This window comes from Rattus rattus, chromosome 10 (genome assembly GCF_011064425.1).
Source record: "Rattus rattus isolate New Zealand chromosome 10, Rrattus_CSIRO_v1, whole genome shotgun sequence".
NCBI classification, from domain to species: domain Eukaryota; kingdom Metazoa; phylum Chordata; class Mammalia; order Rodentia; family Muridae; genus Rattus; species Rattus rattus.
Window position 1 is genome coordinate 70284173 of NC_046163.1, and position 20089 is coordinate 70304261.

At 46.4% G+C, this 20089-nt stretch overlaps 1 protein-coding gene across 2 annotated transcripts in view; it reads left to right on the forward strand.

Moving 5' to 3' along the window:
• Kcnh1 (potassium voltage-gated channel subfamily H member 1) overlaps positions 1 to 20089 on the forward strand; it is a 298193-nt gene that overhangs the window by 73757 nt on the left and 204347 nt on the right. Inside the window, exon 6 of one of the 2 annotated variants that reach the window (XM_032915372.1) lies at positions 5218 to 5691. In XM_032915372.1, coding sequence (XP_032771263.1) covers positions 5218 to 5691 — 474 coding nt within the window. The remainder of the gene's footprint in view (positions 1 to 5217; positions 5692 to 20089) is intronic. The other variant, XM_032915373.1, reaches the window with a different exon arrangement.

A 20089-nucleotide genomic window follows, 5' to 3' on the forward strand; every position in this document is an offset into this window, starting at 1 on the left:
CATATGCATGGACACATGCACACACACATGCACACATACATGAACACACACATGTGCACATACATTCACTTGCACACACATGCACATGCACACACACATGTGCATCATATAGATGCATTCATGTGTGCACACTAAAGGTGTGTTATATAAATCACAAAGCTGAAAGATTTTTACTGAGGGTCAGGCAGGTAATTATGTCTAATGCACATGTTTGTGGTGCTGATTTGAGTTTTACATATATATATATATATATATATATATATATCTCATATAGATATATAGTGTTAGGGTTTGCTTAACCCTGTGTCCATTGAAGGCTATCTGAATTTCCACTGATGTTTTCTCTATTAAGTGTCTATAAGTGTTTTCACATAGGTCTTCATGTGACCACGTTTTGGACTTAAAGCTCAGCCATATGACTTTGCTTCCTGAGTCCCATAAGCTGCCACATTCTTTTGGGATGGCCACTCCATTTTACCTTCCTACTGAGGGTCTGATCATTTTCTTCTCACTGGCATTTTGTGCCCAGCATGGCTGTTCATATCAGATATTTTGACAAGCATGCAGGAAAGTCTCCTTGTGGTTTCTGTGTTTTCCTAATGGCTAATGTGCTCCTTTGCTCTCTGTAAATCCATGTCGGCAATGCCTTTTACATGTTTTCTGACCGGATTGCTTTTCTCCTGTTGAATTGGAGGTCGGCACACTAGATCGTATGCTCTCCATGCTAGCTCTCTGCTGATGCTGTTTTGCAGGCGTCTGCTTCGACCACACCTGTCCAATCATCTTTGTAAAGCCCAGCAGGTCTTTTCTTCATTTACCAGTCATGGTTATGCCATTGAATGTAAGATCCTAAAGCTTTTCTCAGACATTTTCTCTTGAGATGTGGTTTTACATCCAGTCTACATCCAGTGATGTTTGAGTTCCGTTTTTGATAAGGTTTAAAGCACAGCTAAGGGTTTGGTTTTTGGCCTGCGAGGGTTCACACACCCCAGTGGTATGAAAGTCACATGGGCATATTTGGGTGAGCCTTACCCTATCCTCTGATAATGTTGTTTCCTGCGTCCAGTGTCCTGTTGACAGCCCAGTCTTAATTACGGTAGCTGTAGCTGTCTCAAAGTCAGCTACACCCATCCCCCCACTTTCTTCTTTACTGAGGTATAATTGATCCTTTAGTAATGTCTCCCCCTCCTCTGAGGAGAGATAAATAAAACCAAGAAACCCACATGTGTTTAATGTATATAATTTGGCAAGTTTCAACTACTTTATTCTTATTAAAAATTGCTTTGGGCATTCGAATTCTTTTTCCCTTCCACATAATTTTAGGGAGTTTTTTGAGCATGTGTGTCTAGAAAGATTCTCGCTAGCATTTTGATAGGAACTGTGCTAAACTTAGATGTCCATTTGGGGGGAATGGATAAGTTTGGTGCGTTGGGACTTCCAAGTTCCGGCAATGGCGTCTCCTCGTTTCTTGGCTCTGTCTCATTGACATGTTGTTGTTTTCAACATTGGGGTGTGACACGCTCTTCTATATTTACCCCATGTGTTTTTCAGCAGTTATAAATGGTAGTGTAACATTTCGGTGTTCATGTCTATGGTAAAGGAATGCAGTGGCTTTTGTGTGTCTCTCTTGTCTTGTTGAACTTGCTAACTGCCCTGTTCCTTCTCCAGGTTTCCCCGTAGGTTCTCAGAGAACCCGTAGGGACACCACTGTGTTCTTTGCAAATGGGGGAGTTGTGTGACTTCCTCTGTGACCTGGTCACCTGTTCTTTCCTGTTTTGCTTTACTGTGTGGCGAGACAGTGCTGAGGGAGAGTATGAGAGCCAGTGTCTTACCTTTCCTCATCTTAATTGGAAAGCTCTTGGGTTTTTGTGATAAAGTGAATTCGCCATAGGTCACAGGGCCTGTGCCCCTCTACCACCCCTTTCCCACTTTCTCTCTCCATCCCTCCTTTTCTTCCGTTCCTTTGTAAATTTTAAAAAGATTTCCCCATATTCCTATATCCAAGTTGTTTTTTTTTTTAAATATTATGAATGAGTACCGAGCGTTATCAATCACCGATCTTTCAAATATCGAATCAACTTACACTTCTGAAATATGCTGCTATGGTCATTCACTTTCGAATACTGCTAAGCGCTGCCTACTGCCAGCTGTTAAGACTTTTCGTATATAGGTTTATGGGGCAGATTTGTAGTTTTCTATGCTGTCTTTGGTTTGGGAGTCGAGGTATCACTAATTTCGCAGGAAGAATTGCGGACTGTCCCCTCTGCTGGTGTTTTCTGCAAGAGGTTGTGTAAAGTTGCTGTGATTTCGGTCTTTAGATCTGGAAATGTTCATCATGAAGACCCCCCCGGGACTGAAGAGATCTGCTTTGGGAATTTAAACCTTGGTTTGTATCTGCTTTGGGGAGTCGAACAGTAAGAATTCAGTCCTTTGGCTTCGAGCTGTGGGTTGCCACGCTGTGTGCCTTTTGGGGATCCATTTGTTGAAGCGTCTAAGCACTGAGTCGCCATAGCTTTTCGTCACTGTCTTTTCTGGTCTCCTGTGTTCCCAGGGGTTACTCTGACTCATTCACCCTTGGTCATTTGTTTTTCTTGGACAGTTTACACTGCTTTTCCTTTATATTTTATTGCTGGGGATTGAACCCAGGGCCTTGATCACTGAGCTACAAGCCAGCACCCCAGTCCCAGTGTTGGTTCTAATCTTTTAAAAACCACTGCCTGCTGTCCTTGTGCTTCCGAATGCCTCTGCCATTTAGCATTCCTTCTGCTGGCTTTCCGCTAGCTTGACAGAGGTTCTCAAGGTGAGGGGTTGGGTCAGGGCTCTCATTTCATCTCTGCACGCCTCCCTTTCAGTTCTGCCGCAGTCGCACCCCACTGGTTCCAAGGTGTTGAGTTTTCATTCCCACCGAATTCAGCGTATTTTAAATCGTCTTTTGATATGCCCTCTTTGGCCCATGAATTATTGAAGAATGCATTGTTTAGTGTTCAAGTGCTCGCATATTCTCCTGCTGTCTTTCCAGCATGTGTGTGGGTATAGGACGGGCACTGTGTGGTTTTCTGTTAAGTGTTTGCGGCTGTCTGACGGACTGGCATGAGGTTCTCTCCATAACACTCTGTGTGCCTCTGCTGCTGGGGGAAGAGAATTATATCAGTCTAAAAATCCCACTGCTTCTCGGTTTTATCAAATTCTACTTCTTCTTGTGAATCCTCTCATTTCCCCCTTCCCCTCCCTGCTTCCCCAGGGTAAGGATGGAACCCAAGGTCTCATGTTAACTCTCTACCACGGAGGTCCATCTTCCACCACTTTCGCTAGTCTTCTGCCTAGCACTGTGTCCTCTGTTGAGAGCGTCGTGCTGTGGATGAGTTCCCTCTCCATTTCCATACTCTTTTTGCTTCATGTGCTCTGAAATCCTTTTCCACACAACCACATGAGGGTCGACCTGTCTTCCTGGTGGCTTGGTCCTCTCTAGCACTGTCCCCTTCTCTCTGAGTTACAGTGGTCATGTCTGTAACAGAGCAGGAACTGCAGAAGGATTCCAGGTGTGTTTTCAAGTTACGGATTCTTCCATGCCCCCGAGGCTCTGCTCATGAGGGTACCCATGGACTTTTGTTTTTTTATAGTGGTTACTATATTGGGGTCTGAAGTTTCTGACTCCTCTTTGCATCTGCTCATTTTGTGCCAGGATGTCCTGTGTTTCCATTTATTTTCCAGCTTGTCTGAATAATCTCGTGTTTGATGCTTCTGATGCCTGATGTCACTCTGTCTCTAGTGACATTGAGGGATGCACTCTGTAGCCCAGTCTAGCCTCCAACTTCCAATGATCCTCCTGCCTCAGCCATCTGGCATCAGGAGTATGTGCCTCTGTGCCTGGCGGGGTGCTCCTCTCTGTGGGTGACAGGAGTGGCCCCTCCTCCCACCAGGAGGGGCTCCTCTCCCACTCTGGATTGACCTCATACTGCTGGGGTATGGTAAGATCTCAGGATCTTTCCTCTGCATGACTCACCCCTGCAGGATGAACTTTTGGGAGGGGAACAGGCTTTGCCACTCCTAGTACAATAATCTCTGAAGCCCATGGCTTCAGTAGCACAGTCATTGTCTAAGGGCTTTCTGTTCTGGGAAGCGTGGCATGGTGCCCTGACCTTTGGCTGGAGAAAATGGGTTGTGTGTGGAGAGTGGTATTGTCCGTGTGCCTTGGTGTTTCTAGGCTACTTGCCTCTTTTATTCAAAGACTGGGCACACCTGAGGAGCCAAGTCAGGGAGTACCTGCTGTGTCTTTGTTCCTACTCCATCTTTTCCGCCTTCTATTTAATCGGTTTTATCTGTTTTGTTCTTTGAGCCCAAGCCCCTTTTTTTTTGGTGAGGGGGGCCAGGGTCTCAAGTGTCTCATTTTGGCTTCAAACTCACTGTGTAGCCAAGGTGATTTTTCTATCTTCCTCTCGCATTCTCCAGTGTTGGGGTTACGGGGCCAGCACAATCGCACCTGGCTTATGGAATGCTGGGGTCAAACCCAGGGCTCTGTCCATGCTAGGAGAGCACTCTTCTGACTTAACCATACCTCAGCCCCCGTGTTCCCTTAATTGCTCTGATGAGAAAGTCCTTTTCACAGGAAGAGAACGTCTATGACAAAGTCAGGACAGCTCTGAGCACAGGTGGAATGTGGACTCTTTTATACTCCCTGGCCCCCTTTTTCAGGAAGAGGGATCAAGTCAGCCTTCCTTGCAGTGTGAATCCTCCACACAGAGTAATCCTCCATGTGTGTATAGGGCTGGGCTCCAAGCGGGGAGGCCCTGCGTTCTTTCTTCATTGCCAGATGCCCATGACCTATACCACATTGTTCCTGGCACAGAACAATAGATGTATAAATATTATGGGATAAACGTGCCTAATTCTTCTGCGTGGCTTCTCACGTGTCACATACAAAACTGACTAGAGGGAAACAAGTAGGTTAGGGTTGTGCTTAGAGACGAGCAAGACAATAATAAGTGTGTCTGAGTATTTAGCGCACTGCTCAGCTTGCCGTCCGCCAGATAACGGCCTGCCATCACAGCGGTATGAGCGCTTCCATTAGCGTGCTCACACGAATTCCCTCAGCATCTGCTATTGTAGCTAATGATCTGTTCCAAGTGTTGTGAGCGTTTGCCATTGGCAGATCCAGGCTGGTGAGATGCTTCTGTTAAGTCCTAACTCTGTCTCTCTCCGTGCTGTTTTTCTGGACAGGTCCTGCAGCTGGGTTCAGACATCCTCCCCCAGTACAAGCAAGAGGCGCCAAAGACACCCCCCCACATCATCCTACACTACTGTGTCTTTAAGACCACATGGGATTGGATCATCTTGATCCTGACCTTCTACACAGCCATCCTGGTCCCTTACAACGTCTCCTTTAAAACCAGGCAGAATAATGTGGCCTGGCTGGTGGTGGACAGCATCGTGGATGTCATCTTTTTGGTGGACATTGTCTTGAATTTTCACACCACCTTTGTCGGGCCAGCGGGGGAAGTGATCTCTGACCCCAAACTTATCCGCATGAACTACCTGAAGACATGGTTTGTGATCGACCTTCTCTCCTGTTTGCCATATGACGTCATCAACGCTTTTGAGAACGTGGATGAGGTTAGTGCCTTTATGGGTGATCCAGGGAAGATTGGTTTTGCTGATCAGATCCCACCACCACTGGAGGGGAGAGAGAGTCAGGTACATCCCTCAAATCTTGGACCTTGTTGTCATGTCTTTAAAGCTGAATGAAATGCGGGTGGTCAGCACAAGAGTCGTTGAATGGGTGGGAGGCAGCATGAGCCATGGCCACAACAAAGGGAGCATGCACCATGGGTATCCTGCCTGCTGTTCCTGTCCTCTGGAGGTCCAGAGGTCCTGCATGTCGTTGAGTGGGTGTGAAAGAGACCAAGGGCTCACTCTTCCTCCACGTGGAGTGCAGCTGCTGGCTCAGGGAAGGGAGGCTGCAGAAGCAGTCATGCATGGCCACTGCACCAGGGAGCCTTCCCTTTGGTGCTCGATTTCTGGATGTGAACCTGTTGGGCATTCTGATGATGGGTTTTTTTCTTTATCTGCCCCATGCTGGCTGTTCCACAGGCTGTAACGGATGGAAACTGAGGCAATTTCTGTTCTTCCGGGGAAATGTTGCAATGAGTTGTTTCTTTGCTAGTGTTGGTTTTGGAGGTAATTGTTTGTTGGGCTACTCTGATATGCAGGTGCTGGGGTTGTGTGGAGTCTCAGCCTTGTAAATACTTTGTAACCATGTTGAGACCGGGACATGATCAGGCAGTCGATGAACAGGTGCCTGAGACAGCTGTGGCAGGAAGGGCTCCAGGGCTGGAGAAGAACCAATGTCTCTTTTCAAAAAGCAAGGATGCCAAGTCACCGCAAGGAGCACTGTAGATCTTATCTGGATGATGCTTGGAGGGAAGATTTCCTCCATTCCGGATTAAGATAAAACAGCTTGCTTGATAAGCCTCCAGCTTGTTCGGCACCAGGACCTCATTGTCTCTGATTACAGAGGGTCAGGAGGATTAACTGGACAACTAGGCAGCCATCTGGAGGCCGAGCTGAGGCATGGTACATCCTCTGGGGTAAAGGTAGCCATGGAAGGAAGAATCTACTCCCATTCATGGTAGGACTCAATGGCTGAGGGCATCGCCATGCCTCTGTCTTCAGACCTGCACAGCAGTAGCTGAAGGCATCAGCTGCTTCCTGTGGGGAAACCAAAGAGCCATGTTGCTGTACAGCTGAGGGGTAGCTGTCCTACCAAGCAATGCCAAGATCAGAGTGTGGAGCACAGAGCATTGATACACACCTGCTCCAGAATGACCCCAGCTATGTTTGTTTCAAAGTACTTTATTTTTGAGACGGTGCCTTGTGTAGTCAGTCTAGAACTTGGTATGTAGCTGGCTTTAAACTTGTAATCCTCCTGCCTCAGCCTCCTCAGTGCTGGTATTGTAGGGGTGTGCAAGCAGGATCAGTTGTTAATACAGGATAAAATTGCAAGGGCTAATTCCTAGATGCCTTTGGCGAGTTTTGCAAGATTCAATGAGTCTGTCAGACCAGAGAGGACAGAATCCTGTCTGCAGAGGAAGTTGGCATTCTTCAATGTGAACTGCAGAGCATTGTGGGAGGTGTCTGACTCTCAACAAAGTTATGCTGTTGGCTTATATAATTCAAATATATTATTGTAATCTAAGGGAGATTTCATACACACATGGGAAGTTAAATTTTATACAAAAATAAACAAACACTTGAGCGGCTGCGAGAGGGCTCAGCGAATAAGAGTGCTTGTGAGAGCAAGAGGACCTCAATTCAGTTAATAGCACACAGGTTAAACTGTGCATGCCCACAGCCCCATTGCCGGGAGTGCAGAGACAAGTGAATTCCGGGAGCTCTCTGGCCAGCCAGCCTAACTGGAACTCAGCTTCAGTTTCAGTGAGAGACCCTGTCTCAGAAAATAAGGTGGAGAGCGATAGAAGAAAAGCCAGATGTGTCTCTCTGGATTCTGTATACCATGCATAGCATGTTTACACACATGCACATGTACACACGCAGGCACATACCCACACACCCACACATACCACACACACATACACACACATGCACACACATGCACACACACACACACACGTGTGCGCACGCGCACGCGCACACACACATGCACCGTGCATACACCATGCACACATGTATACACACACACATTGGGGCCCAAGAGTCTCCTCACAAACACATGATCACTAATCTCAGTCAGACAGGGATAGTGTTTTAAGTATACACCCCAGGACTGATCAATCAGGGCCATGATTCAGGCTTGGGAGCTGAACCATGACATTAAGTTAAGATCCTACAGGGTTTTTAAGCCACAGACATCTGTGGCAAGTACACATATGTACATATGAACATGATTCTACCAATTGGAATTTAGGGATAGGGAATTTCCTTAGCAACATGTCTTCGTTGAACGTTTATCCTGCTCCCATTGGTTGGAGTATTCAACTGGGACTTGCCTTGTCTAAAATTCATGTCCTTACTTGTCCACCAGGATGGGACTTGTCTAACATTCATGTCTTAACTTGCTAACCAGGATGTCGGTCACCCACATATATGTCTCTTTCTGCCAAGTAGGATGTCAGTTCCCAGGGAGGTCTTGGGAACTTAAACTTGACTTGACCCCTACTCAAAATGGAAGTCTTATTTCACATAGTTTCTTACATTGGTGCAGGTATCTCTTATGTCCGGGTCCATACGAGGGTTAGTTTACTGAAGCAAATGCCATAAAATCGTACACACAGGTTCATATTGGGAGCTGTCTGTATCTCAAGAAAGTTATGCTATTGGCTTATATAATTCAAATATATTATTGTAACCTAAAAGAGATTTCATATACACATGGATGGTTGCTTTGGGTCCAAGATTATTGTGGGTAACTATACAAAACAGTTCTTCTGACTTCTATCCTGATTGGTTTCCAAGGGCCCAGAACATAACAGAATATGCAGTCAACTTGGGTGTGAGAAAGTTTCCTAGTAACAGCAGAAACAACTTACAAAATTTCCTTATAATATTAGGAACAGCATAAAATGTCAGGCTAGCCAGGTAACAGTTACCTAGGACTTAACGTCCTACCTAGATTTTAACATTCCATCTAGGCCATAATATTTTACCTAGACCTTAACACACATGCATATATATACTATACACACACATACACCACACATATACATATACACATATACAAACATATATGTGAGTGTACACACAAATATACATGTGTGTACACATATATACATATACACAATATATATGTGTACATGCATGAATACATATACATGCATATACACACATGCACATACTCATACAGCCACATAGGTTTGTAAAATAAGCCATGTGCTATTTATAGCAGTGGCATTGAAATTTTGCAACTAAACACGACAGCTTCAGTTCCCATGAGTTCACATTAGGATCTGGCAGTGCTGCAAACATATATGAAAGATTGTCTCCCCGGCCTAGAGGCTAACAGGACGGAAAGCTTGTTCTCAGGCACTGTGTGCTGGGTTGAGAAGCCTTCACTTTTGAGCACTGTAGAGACAGCCCCTAATTTGCAGATTTGTGGGATGGATTGGTTTAGGAAAGGCATCTGTTATCAGTGGACTTCATGTTGGAAAGAGCTTGGAGCCAGAGGTCTGACCACCTCATGATCATAAGTAGCAGTTCCTGCATTAAGGGATTCAGGACGGACAACTTTTAAAGCTTTGGACGACTGCTGACTGTGCCTTTCACAACAATTGTGGCATGTTGGGAGATGTGTGAGGAAGCTGGGGACGGGGTCCCTGATCTTCCTGTGGTCACAGCTGCAGCTCTGTTCATGTCACCCTGAGCCCCCTGCGAGCTCCAGCCTCAGACCTACTGGGCTCTAAGTCTGTTCTGTGTTGCCTCAGATGTTCTTTGATAAAACAAGAGGTCTTACCTTTGCCATTTTTGCCCTGCAGTGCTATGGGAGGAAAGTGAAATGGGTGAGATGGTTAGTGGCGGGTAAAAGGAGGTCACTGGAGGTCAGAGATGGACAGGCCCTTCTGAGCTCACTGGAAAGAAAGCAGACATGGGTGTGGGGAGCTGCCTCTCACATGAGCTCAATCACCTGCTCACAGAAGTACTTGGGCCCCTTCTGCCCCATCTTCATCTTCCCAGTGACAGATTGATAAAACAGGAGCACACCACACTGAAGTGATTCAACCTGACTAGAAGCTGCTAACCTGTGCTTACCCCTCGGCTTGTGAAGTGTGGAGGAGACAGATGTGGTGTTGACACGATGCCCAATAAAGGGCAGATCCACTGGTCCCTGAGAGCACCCTTTATGAAAAGCTACCATTAAGTTAAGCTAATGGAGTGGAGGGCCAGGCCAGCAGCAGGTAGAGGTGAGGAGGTCATGAGATCTGTTTTACTACTTTCCCTAAGAGTTAGTCTAGGGGAAAGTGTAGCGAAGTCCCTTAATGAATGTCTTAGTTAGGGTTTTACTACTGTGAAGAGACACAAGGCAACTCACAAAGGAAAACACTTCATTGGGGCTGGCTTACAGGTTTAGAGGTTCAGTCCATTATCATCCGTGTGGGAACATGGCAACATCTAGGCAGGCATGGTACAGGAGGAGCTGAGAGTTCCATATCTTTATCCGAAGGCTAACAAAAGGAGACTGGTTCCCAAGTGGCTAGTTGGAGGGTCTCCAAGCCCACCTCCAGAGTGACACACTTCCTCCGACAGGTCCAAACCAACCCAACAAGGACACACCTCCTGATAGGCCACTCCCTAGGCCAAACATTCAAACCACCACAAGGACAATGACGTGATCTAATTAATGGCCCAGTGACTCATATTCCATCCCTGTTCTCACCTCACCATTGGCTGGGGCTGTAGCACTGCTGATCTAAGACTGCGACTCCCTCTGGTCCAGATTCTTATCCTGGGAGAGTGTAGGAAGAGTGAAGAAAATACTGACTCATTTGTCATAAAAATGTGCATGGAGCGTAATCGACTGTCCCTGGTGTCTTCACAGTTATGCCAGAGGGCTGTGTGCCAGTGCAGACCACCAAAGACAAGGGACAAGACCACAGTGTCATTGCTGTGTGTGTGTGCGTGCGTGTGTGTGTGTGCATGTGTGTGCATGTGTCCGTGTATGCATGTGTCCGTGTGTGTGCGTGTGTGCGTGTGTGCATGTGTGCATTGTGTGTGTGTGTGTCCATGTGTGCATGTGTCTGTGTGTGTGTGTGTGTGTCCGTGTGTGCATGTGTCCATGTGTGTGTGTGTGTGTGTGTGTGTGTGTGTGTGTGTGTTTTAGGGAGACTTGAAGGGAAAAGATTGGACCCAGCTCAGGTCTGGCTCACGAAAGAGCTGGATGGAGCTGCTAATGCCCGTGGCTTTGCATCCAGCTTGTGGCTATCACTCTCTTGATGGTTCCAGCCGGAAAATGACCCTTTGTTTCAACTTGCTTTGCTTATATGTAGATGGCCTCCGTTTGCGTCATTGCCCGTCTGCGGGTAATCATCTGCTCCGGGTAATCGTCCTCTCTGGAGGCTGTTTGTGAATATGCCGCACATTAGTGCGATGGGTTAGAGGACAGAAGGCCTGCAACCTGGGTGAGCTGGAGCCCTTGGCAGACCGTTGGGCTGGCATGCTCTCTGGATTAAAATTAGGGTCCCGAGGGATGAAGCTTCCCTCTCCTAACCTTGTTGCTTGTTGCTCTTGCAGTGTGGAAGTACAGAGGGGAGAGAGGGGAAAACTGAGTGTCTCTGGGTTGCTGTGTGCTGATGTGCTGGCCAGGAGTCACCCTTCTTGGCTGAGTGACATAGAGCAACCGAACCAGCTGGTGCCAGCGATCGGCTGATACTCACCGAGAGCGAGGCGTGCTGCTGACAGTGGGTTCTCTTCACCCTCCAAGGGCCCTAAATGCTTTACTCTGTGGGGAGTGAAGGAACTGTGAAGACATTGGAGGAGGGAAGGATCGGGGGTGACTTGCCACCCTCCTCAGACTGCTTTCTCATGCTATCGCACTGGAGGGTTGGGTGGCCCGGAAGGCCAGGCTCTAGTTTCTGGGACCTTGTGAGCTTCTGTCACTTTAAATCACTGCTGCCTGGGAACCACACTGGGTCAGCTTTCTGCTGGTAAAGATGCCTGCTGCAGCTGGTGTGGTGGTATAAGCCTAAGACAGGATAGTGCGTTCAAGGCCAGCCTTGGACACACTGCAAAACATTGCCTAAAAAGAAACCCAAAAAACAAAAACAAAAAACCCCAAAACAAAAGAAGTCTGGCTCAGTTTTAAAAGCCTCTAATTTCAGCTATTCAGGAGGCTGAAGCAGGAAGGTCATGAATTTGAGACTTGCGTAGGCTATATAGTGTAGACTCTGTGTCAACCTCACCCCTTCCCTCATGTTTTATGACCTGCACTCTCAGGCCCTGTGAAGCCCACAGCACCTCCAGTCTTGCACCTGAGCCTCTGCTTGAATGAGTCCCCCCATAAGACTTCCCACCCTGAGCGTGGCTCAGGAAGAAAACTGATAAAACGATAAATAAAAAACAACATCTGAACAGTGCTGCCTGCAGGGGGATTGCAGCGGCATCCACACCATCTCTGGAGTTAGACGCAGGCCATTGCTCATAGGTCACAGTCATCGGGAGAGAAACACTCACATCTGTGACTCCTGCTGCCACTGTCAAGACCCGGGATGAAGGATGAAGTCTGCGTGTCTGCTTTGGTTCTCAATTTTATCAACGTCATTGAGTGGCAGAAATCCTCAGCATAGACATGAGATGTATAAAAGCCAAGGAAAGGGGACAGACTCAGGGACGCTACACTGTGAGTTAGTGTCTGTCGCTGGTGCCCCCACACAGTGACTAGCCTGAAAGGTCACTGATATATGTCAGAGAGCTACTGTAGGTTGCAGAGGTGAGTCAGTCTGCATCCAGGCACAGGTCTCATCTCCTCCTACTCTCCATATGCAGGAGACCAGGAGGAGGAGGAGGAGGAGGAGGAGGAGGAGGAGGAGGAGGAGGAGGAGGAGGAGGTGGAGGAGAACAAGGAGGAGGAGAAAGAGGAGGAGGAGAAAGAGGAGGAGGAGAATGAGGAGGAAGAGGAACATGAGGAGGAAGATAAGAAGGAGGAGGAGGAGGAGGAGGAGGAGGAGGAGAAAGAGGAGGAGGAGAATGAGGAGGAAGAGGAACATGAGGAGGAAGATAAGAAAGAGGAGGAGGAGGAGGAGGAGGAGGAGGAGGAGGAGGAGGAGGAGGAGGAGGAGGAGGAGGAGGAGGGAGATTCCAGGACAGAATCTGCACTGGTCCAGGCTGAAATGACCAGCACTCCTCTAAGACGTTTACAAAAGTTGCTGTTACAGGAAAATCATAGTCTAAGCCCACCATAGAATATGGTTCATCAAGAAAAGAGTTACTTCATCATGGAAATATATGGAGGAAGGTTAGGCACACATTACTAAATAAAAGACATCTACATACTCTGTGATGCCAGTGTTAGGAATTTCTGCAAGAGGCAAAAGTGTGCAGAGAGGAGAGAAGAGGAATGCTTGCCGGGGATTTAGATGGCAGGAGGAGTAGCATGAAGAGGAGCGACAGGGCAGAGAGCTGATGCTGTGTGACACTGGGATGGTCACACGTCACTCAACACTGGTCTAAACCACACAGCATGTTAGATAGTACGCAAGCTCCAGACACCAGCTGTGGCCTCCGATAATAATAAGTGCAAACATTGGCTTACTGGTCACACGGTGCCGCACTAGTGCAGGGCATTAATGACAGGGGTCTCCGCACTTCACTCCACTCTGCCATAAACTAAAGTACTCTGAGCTAAACATCTGTGATCAAAAATAAAAGACCCCATTGCTGGTATGAGATGCAGGGTTGGCCTGTATTGCTGGGCCTCAGGAAGAAAAGCCCAGATGTCTGCTTGCACCTGCTTTCCTGGGCAGCAGAGGAATCACAGTGTCTGCCTGCCAGAAAGGGCACGAATGGATGGAGCAGGGCCCACTGACCATGCCCTGTGTGCATTCAGAGTCTGTGCTAAGGAAAGCCTGGGAGCTAGGCTCAGAGTGGGCTCTGAGGAACCAAGAGGCATGGCTATTCCCTGAGGAGAGACAGGCGGGCTAGAGCTTGGAGTTGCTATCAACCTCCATTATTACCAACCGGCCCTGTGCAGATGTGCCAGGGCCCTTCACTGAGCCACATAGGATGCTCACCTGAAGCTCACCAGTCAGCTTCAGGAGATGCCTTCCAATTCAGAGTGAGCACTGGGGACCAGGCCAGAGATGCTAGCAACACCTGGCTGCCCACCTAGCATCAGTGTCTCTAGGACTTCTGGAAGGAAGGACCAAGATGACAGGAAGAACCTCTCCTTCAGTGGAGGCTCTGGTGGAAGAAGCACAGGGTTCAGGTGCTGTGCCTGGCCTAGGCACACAGTGTGATCACTCGATAGCAGGCTTTGGGAGCAGGGTTGTGGCTGGGGTGGACCTTTGACTTCAGGAAGTACTTGAGGGAGATCCTGGGAAGTAGTGATTAGCCGTGAAATCGGGTGATTGTGTTTCTGGAGCTAGACAGACTTCAGGAGGCTCAAGGCAGCTCAGGGTAGGAGAGACATACGGCTGCACGGTGGCCTGCTGTCTCTCTCCTCTCCTCTCCTACACTGGCTCCTTTCTCACCAGCCCACAGTTCTCTTCCCACTCTCCACCATGCTGTCTCCCTGCCTCTGCTGGTTCCCCTCCCTGTCTGTTTCTGGCTGACTCTGGCTGCCCCTCCTTTGTCTTTCTCTGTCCCTCTGTCTCTGTCTGTCTGTCTCCATCTCTGTCTGCCTCTGCCCCCTCTGTCTGTCTCTGTCTTTCTCCATGTGCATGTGATGTATGTATATTTGTGAAAGAGGTCAAGCTACATTTTCCAGCCTATGTGGATGTGGAAATCCAGCTGACCTGGCCAGTATTTCCGCCTGTCACACATGTCTGTAGGCATAGATCTCAGCTGTCATATGTCCATACAGGCAAAGATCTTTACCTACTACACTTCTATATAGGCATAGATCTCACTTGTCTCATGTCTATGCAGGAAGTGATTTTTCTAGACTCAGTTTGACCACTGATTTCTTCACATGCTCCTGTAAAAACATCACAGGATTTTTGCTGTGATTTTGTAATGAGTTTTAACATTGTCTCTAGTTAAGTGGGCAGAAGTTACCAGAAAGGCAGTTAGATTGCTCTCTGTGTCTCTATCTCTGTCCCTGTCTTTCTCTATCTCTGTCTCTGTCTGTGTCTGTGTCTCTCTCTATCTCTGTCTCTGTGTGTCTGTGTCTGTGTCTGTTTCTGTGTGTGTGTGTGTGTGTGTGTGTGTGTGTGTGTGTGAGAGAGAGAGAGAGAGAGGGGGGGGGCACAGACAGACAGACAGAGGAGACCTTTGAATAATGAGTTTAGTGCATTTAACAATCAATTAATTTCTGTTCTGCTCCTGACTTTGCAATGTGTTTTCTTTTGTTGACTTTTCCTCATTCCTTCCTTCTCTAATATATGTGGCCAAGGACCTGCTCTCTTGATTACTAATGATTTTTGAAGGGATACTTTGTTATAGAATTTAAAATTTATTTCCTTTGGGTGACATGAACCTTTTAACATTTGGAATATATCTGTCTGCTAATTTTTATGTAATATGATACCAGTATTCTTAGTTCTTATGTGTTATATCTTCCTGTCTGATATCAATAACCTTTGTTATATTCTGCTATCTAGAATTCAGATCAGCATATTTTATGTGATTATTCTGTTGTTATTATTATCTTTTAATGTCTACGAGTGTTTTGGCCGCATCTGGGCACTGTTTGTGTGCCTGGTGACTGCAGAGGCCAGAAGAGGGCATTGGAACTCTTGGAAATGGAGTTACAGACAGTTGTGATTGCCATGTAGGTGCTGGGAATTGAATCCAGGTCCTCTGGAAGACCAGCCAGTGCTCTTAACTGCAGAGCTATCTCTTTATCTCTCCAGCCACACTGGCCTTTAAAAAGAACCAAACATACAAAAACCAACCAAACAATAACAAGGAGACAGAGAGAACCATCAGCCTTTAACTCAGAGGAATAAGCCATTGCTTCAGTGTATTCAGTACGATGTTTCAGTTTCTATCTCCCATCTCTCTATGGCTGCAGTCTGTTCTATATGCCCCCACCCACCCTTCTCTCTTCTGTGGAATTACTTTGTATTCTTCTCACTAATCTCTGACTTTATTCTTTTGACACTCAACTCTTCCCAAGCTTTCCAAGGGTTTCAGAATATTAACCTCGCTGTCTATTTATATCCTGTTGATGTCAAGTGCATGCTAGTTGTTTTGTGTAGCAAACACACCACTGTATCTTCTACCTTCTCTGTTGCTCTCATCTCTTGGCTGTCTTCTAACCTCTTCCTTCCTGCTTTGGGAATATCTACCATCAAGTCTGCTGATGAGTTCTGTCAGGGTCTATTTGTCTGAAAATATCTTTATTTTACTTTAATTCTGTAAGATGCTTGCACTGTTTATTGGAGTCTAGGCTGCTGGTTGTCTAGACACACTTTTCTAAGTTTCTGCTTCTATTGTTTCTTCTGAGAATTCAGCCCTTGTTCCAATTCTTGCTTTGTTGTAGGCGTTCTCTCACCCCCACCACATTCCCTTTTTTTCTTAAGATTCTGTCTTCCTCCTTATCCTTGAGCAGTTTTAGGATGACATGCTTAGCATTGGCCACATCTGTCAGGGACCTTGTAAGTAAGAGGTAAGTAATGAAGAGATGGTTCACAAAGACAGCAGGCAAGGATCATGAAGCAGAGGGGCCAGCTCAGATTTTAGATAGGGACTAGAGTCAGGGGCCTGGCTGTCCTTCACATGAAATGGAGTCAGCCTTCTGCTTAGAGCCAGACACAGAGAAAGCACTTACAGGAATGCTCAGCCTTGGCTGAGGGTCATGGTGTCCTGTGGTAGTTGCAGAAGACACATACCCTGCTCCCCAACCCTGCTTCCCCTTAAACTCTTGTAGTTCTCAGTGGTGACCAGGGACCATACAGAGGGTAGATTTAGTGGCTCACGAGGGTTCGTACCTTCCTGAGGCTCAGGTATTATCAAGCCTTTGTGTGAAGGGGTGGATAGTATTTTTAATGTGTGGGTCTCATTCCATCTCTCTCCCTCTTTTATTTTATTTTATTTTATTTTATTTATTTAAAAAGTGAATACTGTTCTCATCTGATAGGCCATGGGCCAAGGGAAGTTGACTCCTCTTACAGACCCAGGAACTTGTCAGTTTTGGAAAAGCGTCCACCGCTGTCTCTTCATAGCACTGACTCCTTCTCTTCCCTTCAACCTCAGGGACAGATTGACCCTTCACTCTCTGTCCTGTGTCTCTTTTTGTGTTTTACAACATTCTCCCTGTACACACTTGAATCTTGACCCCCCCTTCCCATTTTGACTGTTCTTTTACTGTCCCAATTTACTCTATAGTTGTGTTCAATTATTTTTAAAATTTCTGCACATTCTGGTTTTGGTTAATGCATTAGCAAGTTTCTGTTACTGTGTCAGACACCGGTGAATGGGCTGCTAAAGGGAGAGTTAGCTTGGCTCACAGTTCATGGCACTCCAGTCTGAGTCATGTGACCTGATTGGCTTAAGCCTCTGGTAACTGGCCCAGCTAGCGAACAGATCTTAGGGAAGGAAGAACGAGAGGAGGGGAAGAGGGGCATGGAGGAAGAGAGGAGTCTCATAGTCACCTTCAAGATGACTACATCCCCAGGATGACCTGTGGACTACCCACTGGGACAACCCCTCCTCCCCCACCCAAGTGCTGGGCTGGTGGTGTAACAGAAGAAGCTAGGGCTTCCAGCAACCGATCCACCGCGGGATCTATTTTTTCAGAGTTAGAATTGCCATTTGGCCTATTTATACTTTAAATTTTCTCCTGATATTCCTTGATCCTACCTTTTATCTTGTCAAATACACCGAGTATAATTATTTTAACGTCTTCTTTAAATAACCTTTCAATCTAGGGTCTCTGCGGGTCTCTGCCTCCTCTGTTTTTCTATGTCTTTTATTGTTCATATAGCTTCTTTTCTTACATGATGTTTAATTTTGATTATGTACTAGATACTCTTTGTGAAAATTATAGGAATATTTTAGAGTACAGGCATCATGTTTCTCGAGAAAATATCTTTTCTTATGCATTGCTAGGAACACAGCAGCAGCAGCCTTACTTGAGCAACAGCTGAAAAGTAAGGGCTAGGTCTTTTTCTGGTTCCCTTTAGTCTAGATGTACAATCGTGTTGTTCCAGCTGAAAGAGGGACTCTCAGGACCCTTGTCCTCAATCACCTTGTGGCTTTTGCCTATGTTTCTTAAATCGAAGAAGCTGTCAGAAGCGATGCTCAGATCTTGAGCCCCTCAGATGCATCCTGGAACTGGCAGCTAACCATGGAGAGCTGCCTGACTGCTGAATGCATCCTAGAGTATGCACTGCCTTGTGCATTTGGCCTCATGATTCCTTGCTGCGCTGCTGGCTTGCTGATGCATTGGAGCTGATTTAAAAGCAATCTGTGTAGGTTCTTCATGGTTCTTAGTAAAAGAATTCATGTGGATTTATTTGTCTGCTTGTTACCAGAGGATGGCAATCATTTCTCAGGGAAAGGCTTTGAGCTATGTATCCTTATTGTGTTAATCTACATTTTAAAAGACCTGATGCATACTGCCTGCATGCCCATCGATAAAATTATAAGCGTTTGCAATGGCATATGCTAGTTTTCTGATAGCTTGCCGTTTGCAGTTATAATTTTAAAACATTGCCTATTAAATCAGTCTGAACTGAGACCCTGTTGGTTTTGTATTGGTCCCATCACCAGTATGTCCTAGTCTGAATCCTCTTACCTGAGACATAACCTTAAGCAGGCATGTGTAACTCATTCTGCTGCCTACCTGGAATATTGGGATATGGTTACACCCACCTTGTGGGATTAGAGGGAAAATGAGCTGGACGAGAGGAAGAGAAGTAGTCATGGCCACACCTAGCCCAGCGGCTCCCTGAGCTACAGTGGCTTTTCTTTCATATTGATCACTTGACTAGTGACCGGTGGTATTGGGTCCCTTGACTTGAAATCGGTAATCCCCACGTGTGTTTCTTGTAGTAGGTTTGGCCTCATGCTGCTTGCGTTCTTATGTTAATTTGGGTCTGGAAAAACTGTTTGCAGGAGAAAGTCTACACAGGAGTTTCTGGGAACCTGTCCCCAGTTGGCTCTGTTTGGTAAATAAGGGTGCCAACAGCCAGTGGCTGGGCATGGCGGTGGGGAGGAGATCTACCATACTGAGAGAGAGAGGGGTAGGGGTGGGGTGGAGAAGCAGATACAATGCCTGAGGAGATACAGGACAGGGAGGCACAGCTGCCAGGTAGGAGCTGGGAGAGTGCGGCCCCAACTGTGTCCAGGGCAGCCAAGGCAGTACAGAATATAGTAAGTGATTATCAGAGGGAGGTGGCTTAGCCTCAGAGAGGTTAGGAAGCGGCCCAGCCATTGAGCAGTTTTAGGCATATCAAAATATGAAAGGCTGTGTGTGTGTGCATGTGTGTGTGTGTGTTTGTGTGTGCGTGTGTGTGTGTGCATGTGTGCATGTGTGTGTGCATGTGTGCATGTGTGTGTGTGCATGTGTGCATGTGTGTGTGTGCGTGTGTGTGCGTGTGTGTGTCTTTCATTCGAGAATATAAACCATTGAGGTGGGTAGCAGAAGCCCTCTGCTAGATTTAATTATTTCAATACTACAGATGGCACCCAATGTGGGGCAAGAACTCACTTTTAAAAATTAATTTAAGATTCCCAAATGGAAGACACACACCATCCCCTTAAGATTAGGAGGTAGAGAGAATTGGTTTCTTAGCTGAGCTGCATGGTTTTGGCCCAAGCTGGGTAGGTTAGGCACTAGGACAAAATACATTCTAAATTGTTGCACATAATTCTGGGGTCCAGGGCATAAGCTAGGTCTCATCCGAGTCCCCCAAGCTGACCCAGACAATGCTGGTTGGCGGGCTTGGGATCCAACTGCCTCAGAGAACTTAAGACTCAGAGGTGCTGGGACCCCTTACTGTACAAGGAGACAGGCTACTCAGAGGGCAGAGAACAAGGTTACATGCTCATGCTCCTACAGTCAAGATAAAAAGAAAAGTAAAAATTTTAAAAATCAATGCTATTCATAAACAACTAGGTTCTTTGAACAGGGCCTCCATGAGAATCCTGGGATTCCTTAGCCTGACATATGACACATTGTTGACCCAAGAATAGGCCTATGCAATAAATAGGAGAGAATTTTAAAGTTAAGTAAGAAAAACTATTAATTCAATTTATATAAAGAGTGTGTATATATATGTATATTCGGTGAGATATTAATCTCCATAGAAGGGAGGAATAAATGAAAATTACTTCAATTATTTTTAAGGATAGAAGGGAGAAATAATGGTTGTTGCTTTAAATGTTTTTAATTATACATGTGTGAATAAGTAAATTCAGGTCTTTGATTTAATGTGTAGGAGACACGGATGTGGATTCCTTTCCTGGGAGTCTGAAGCCA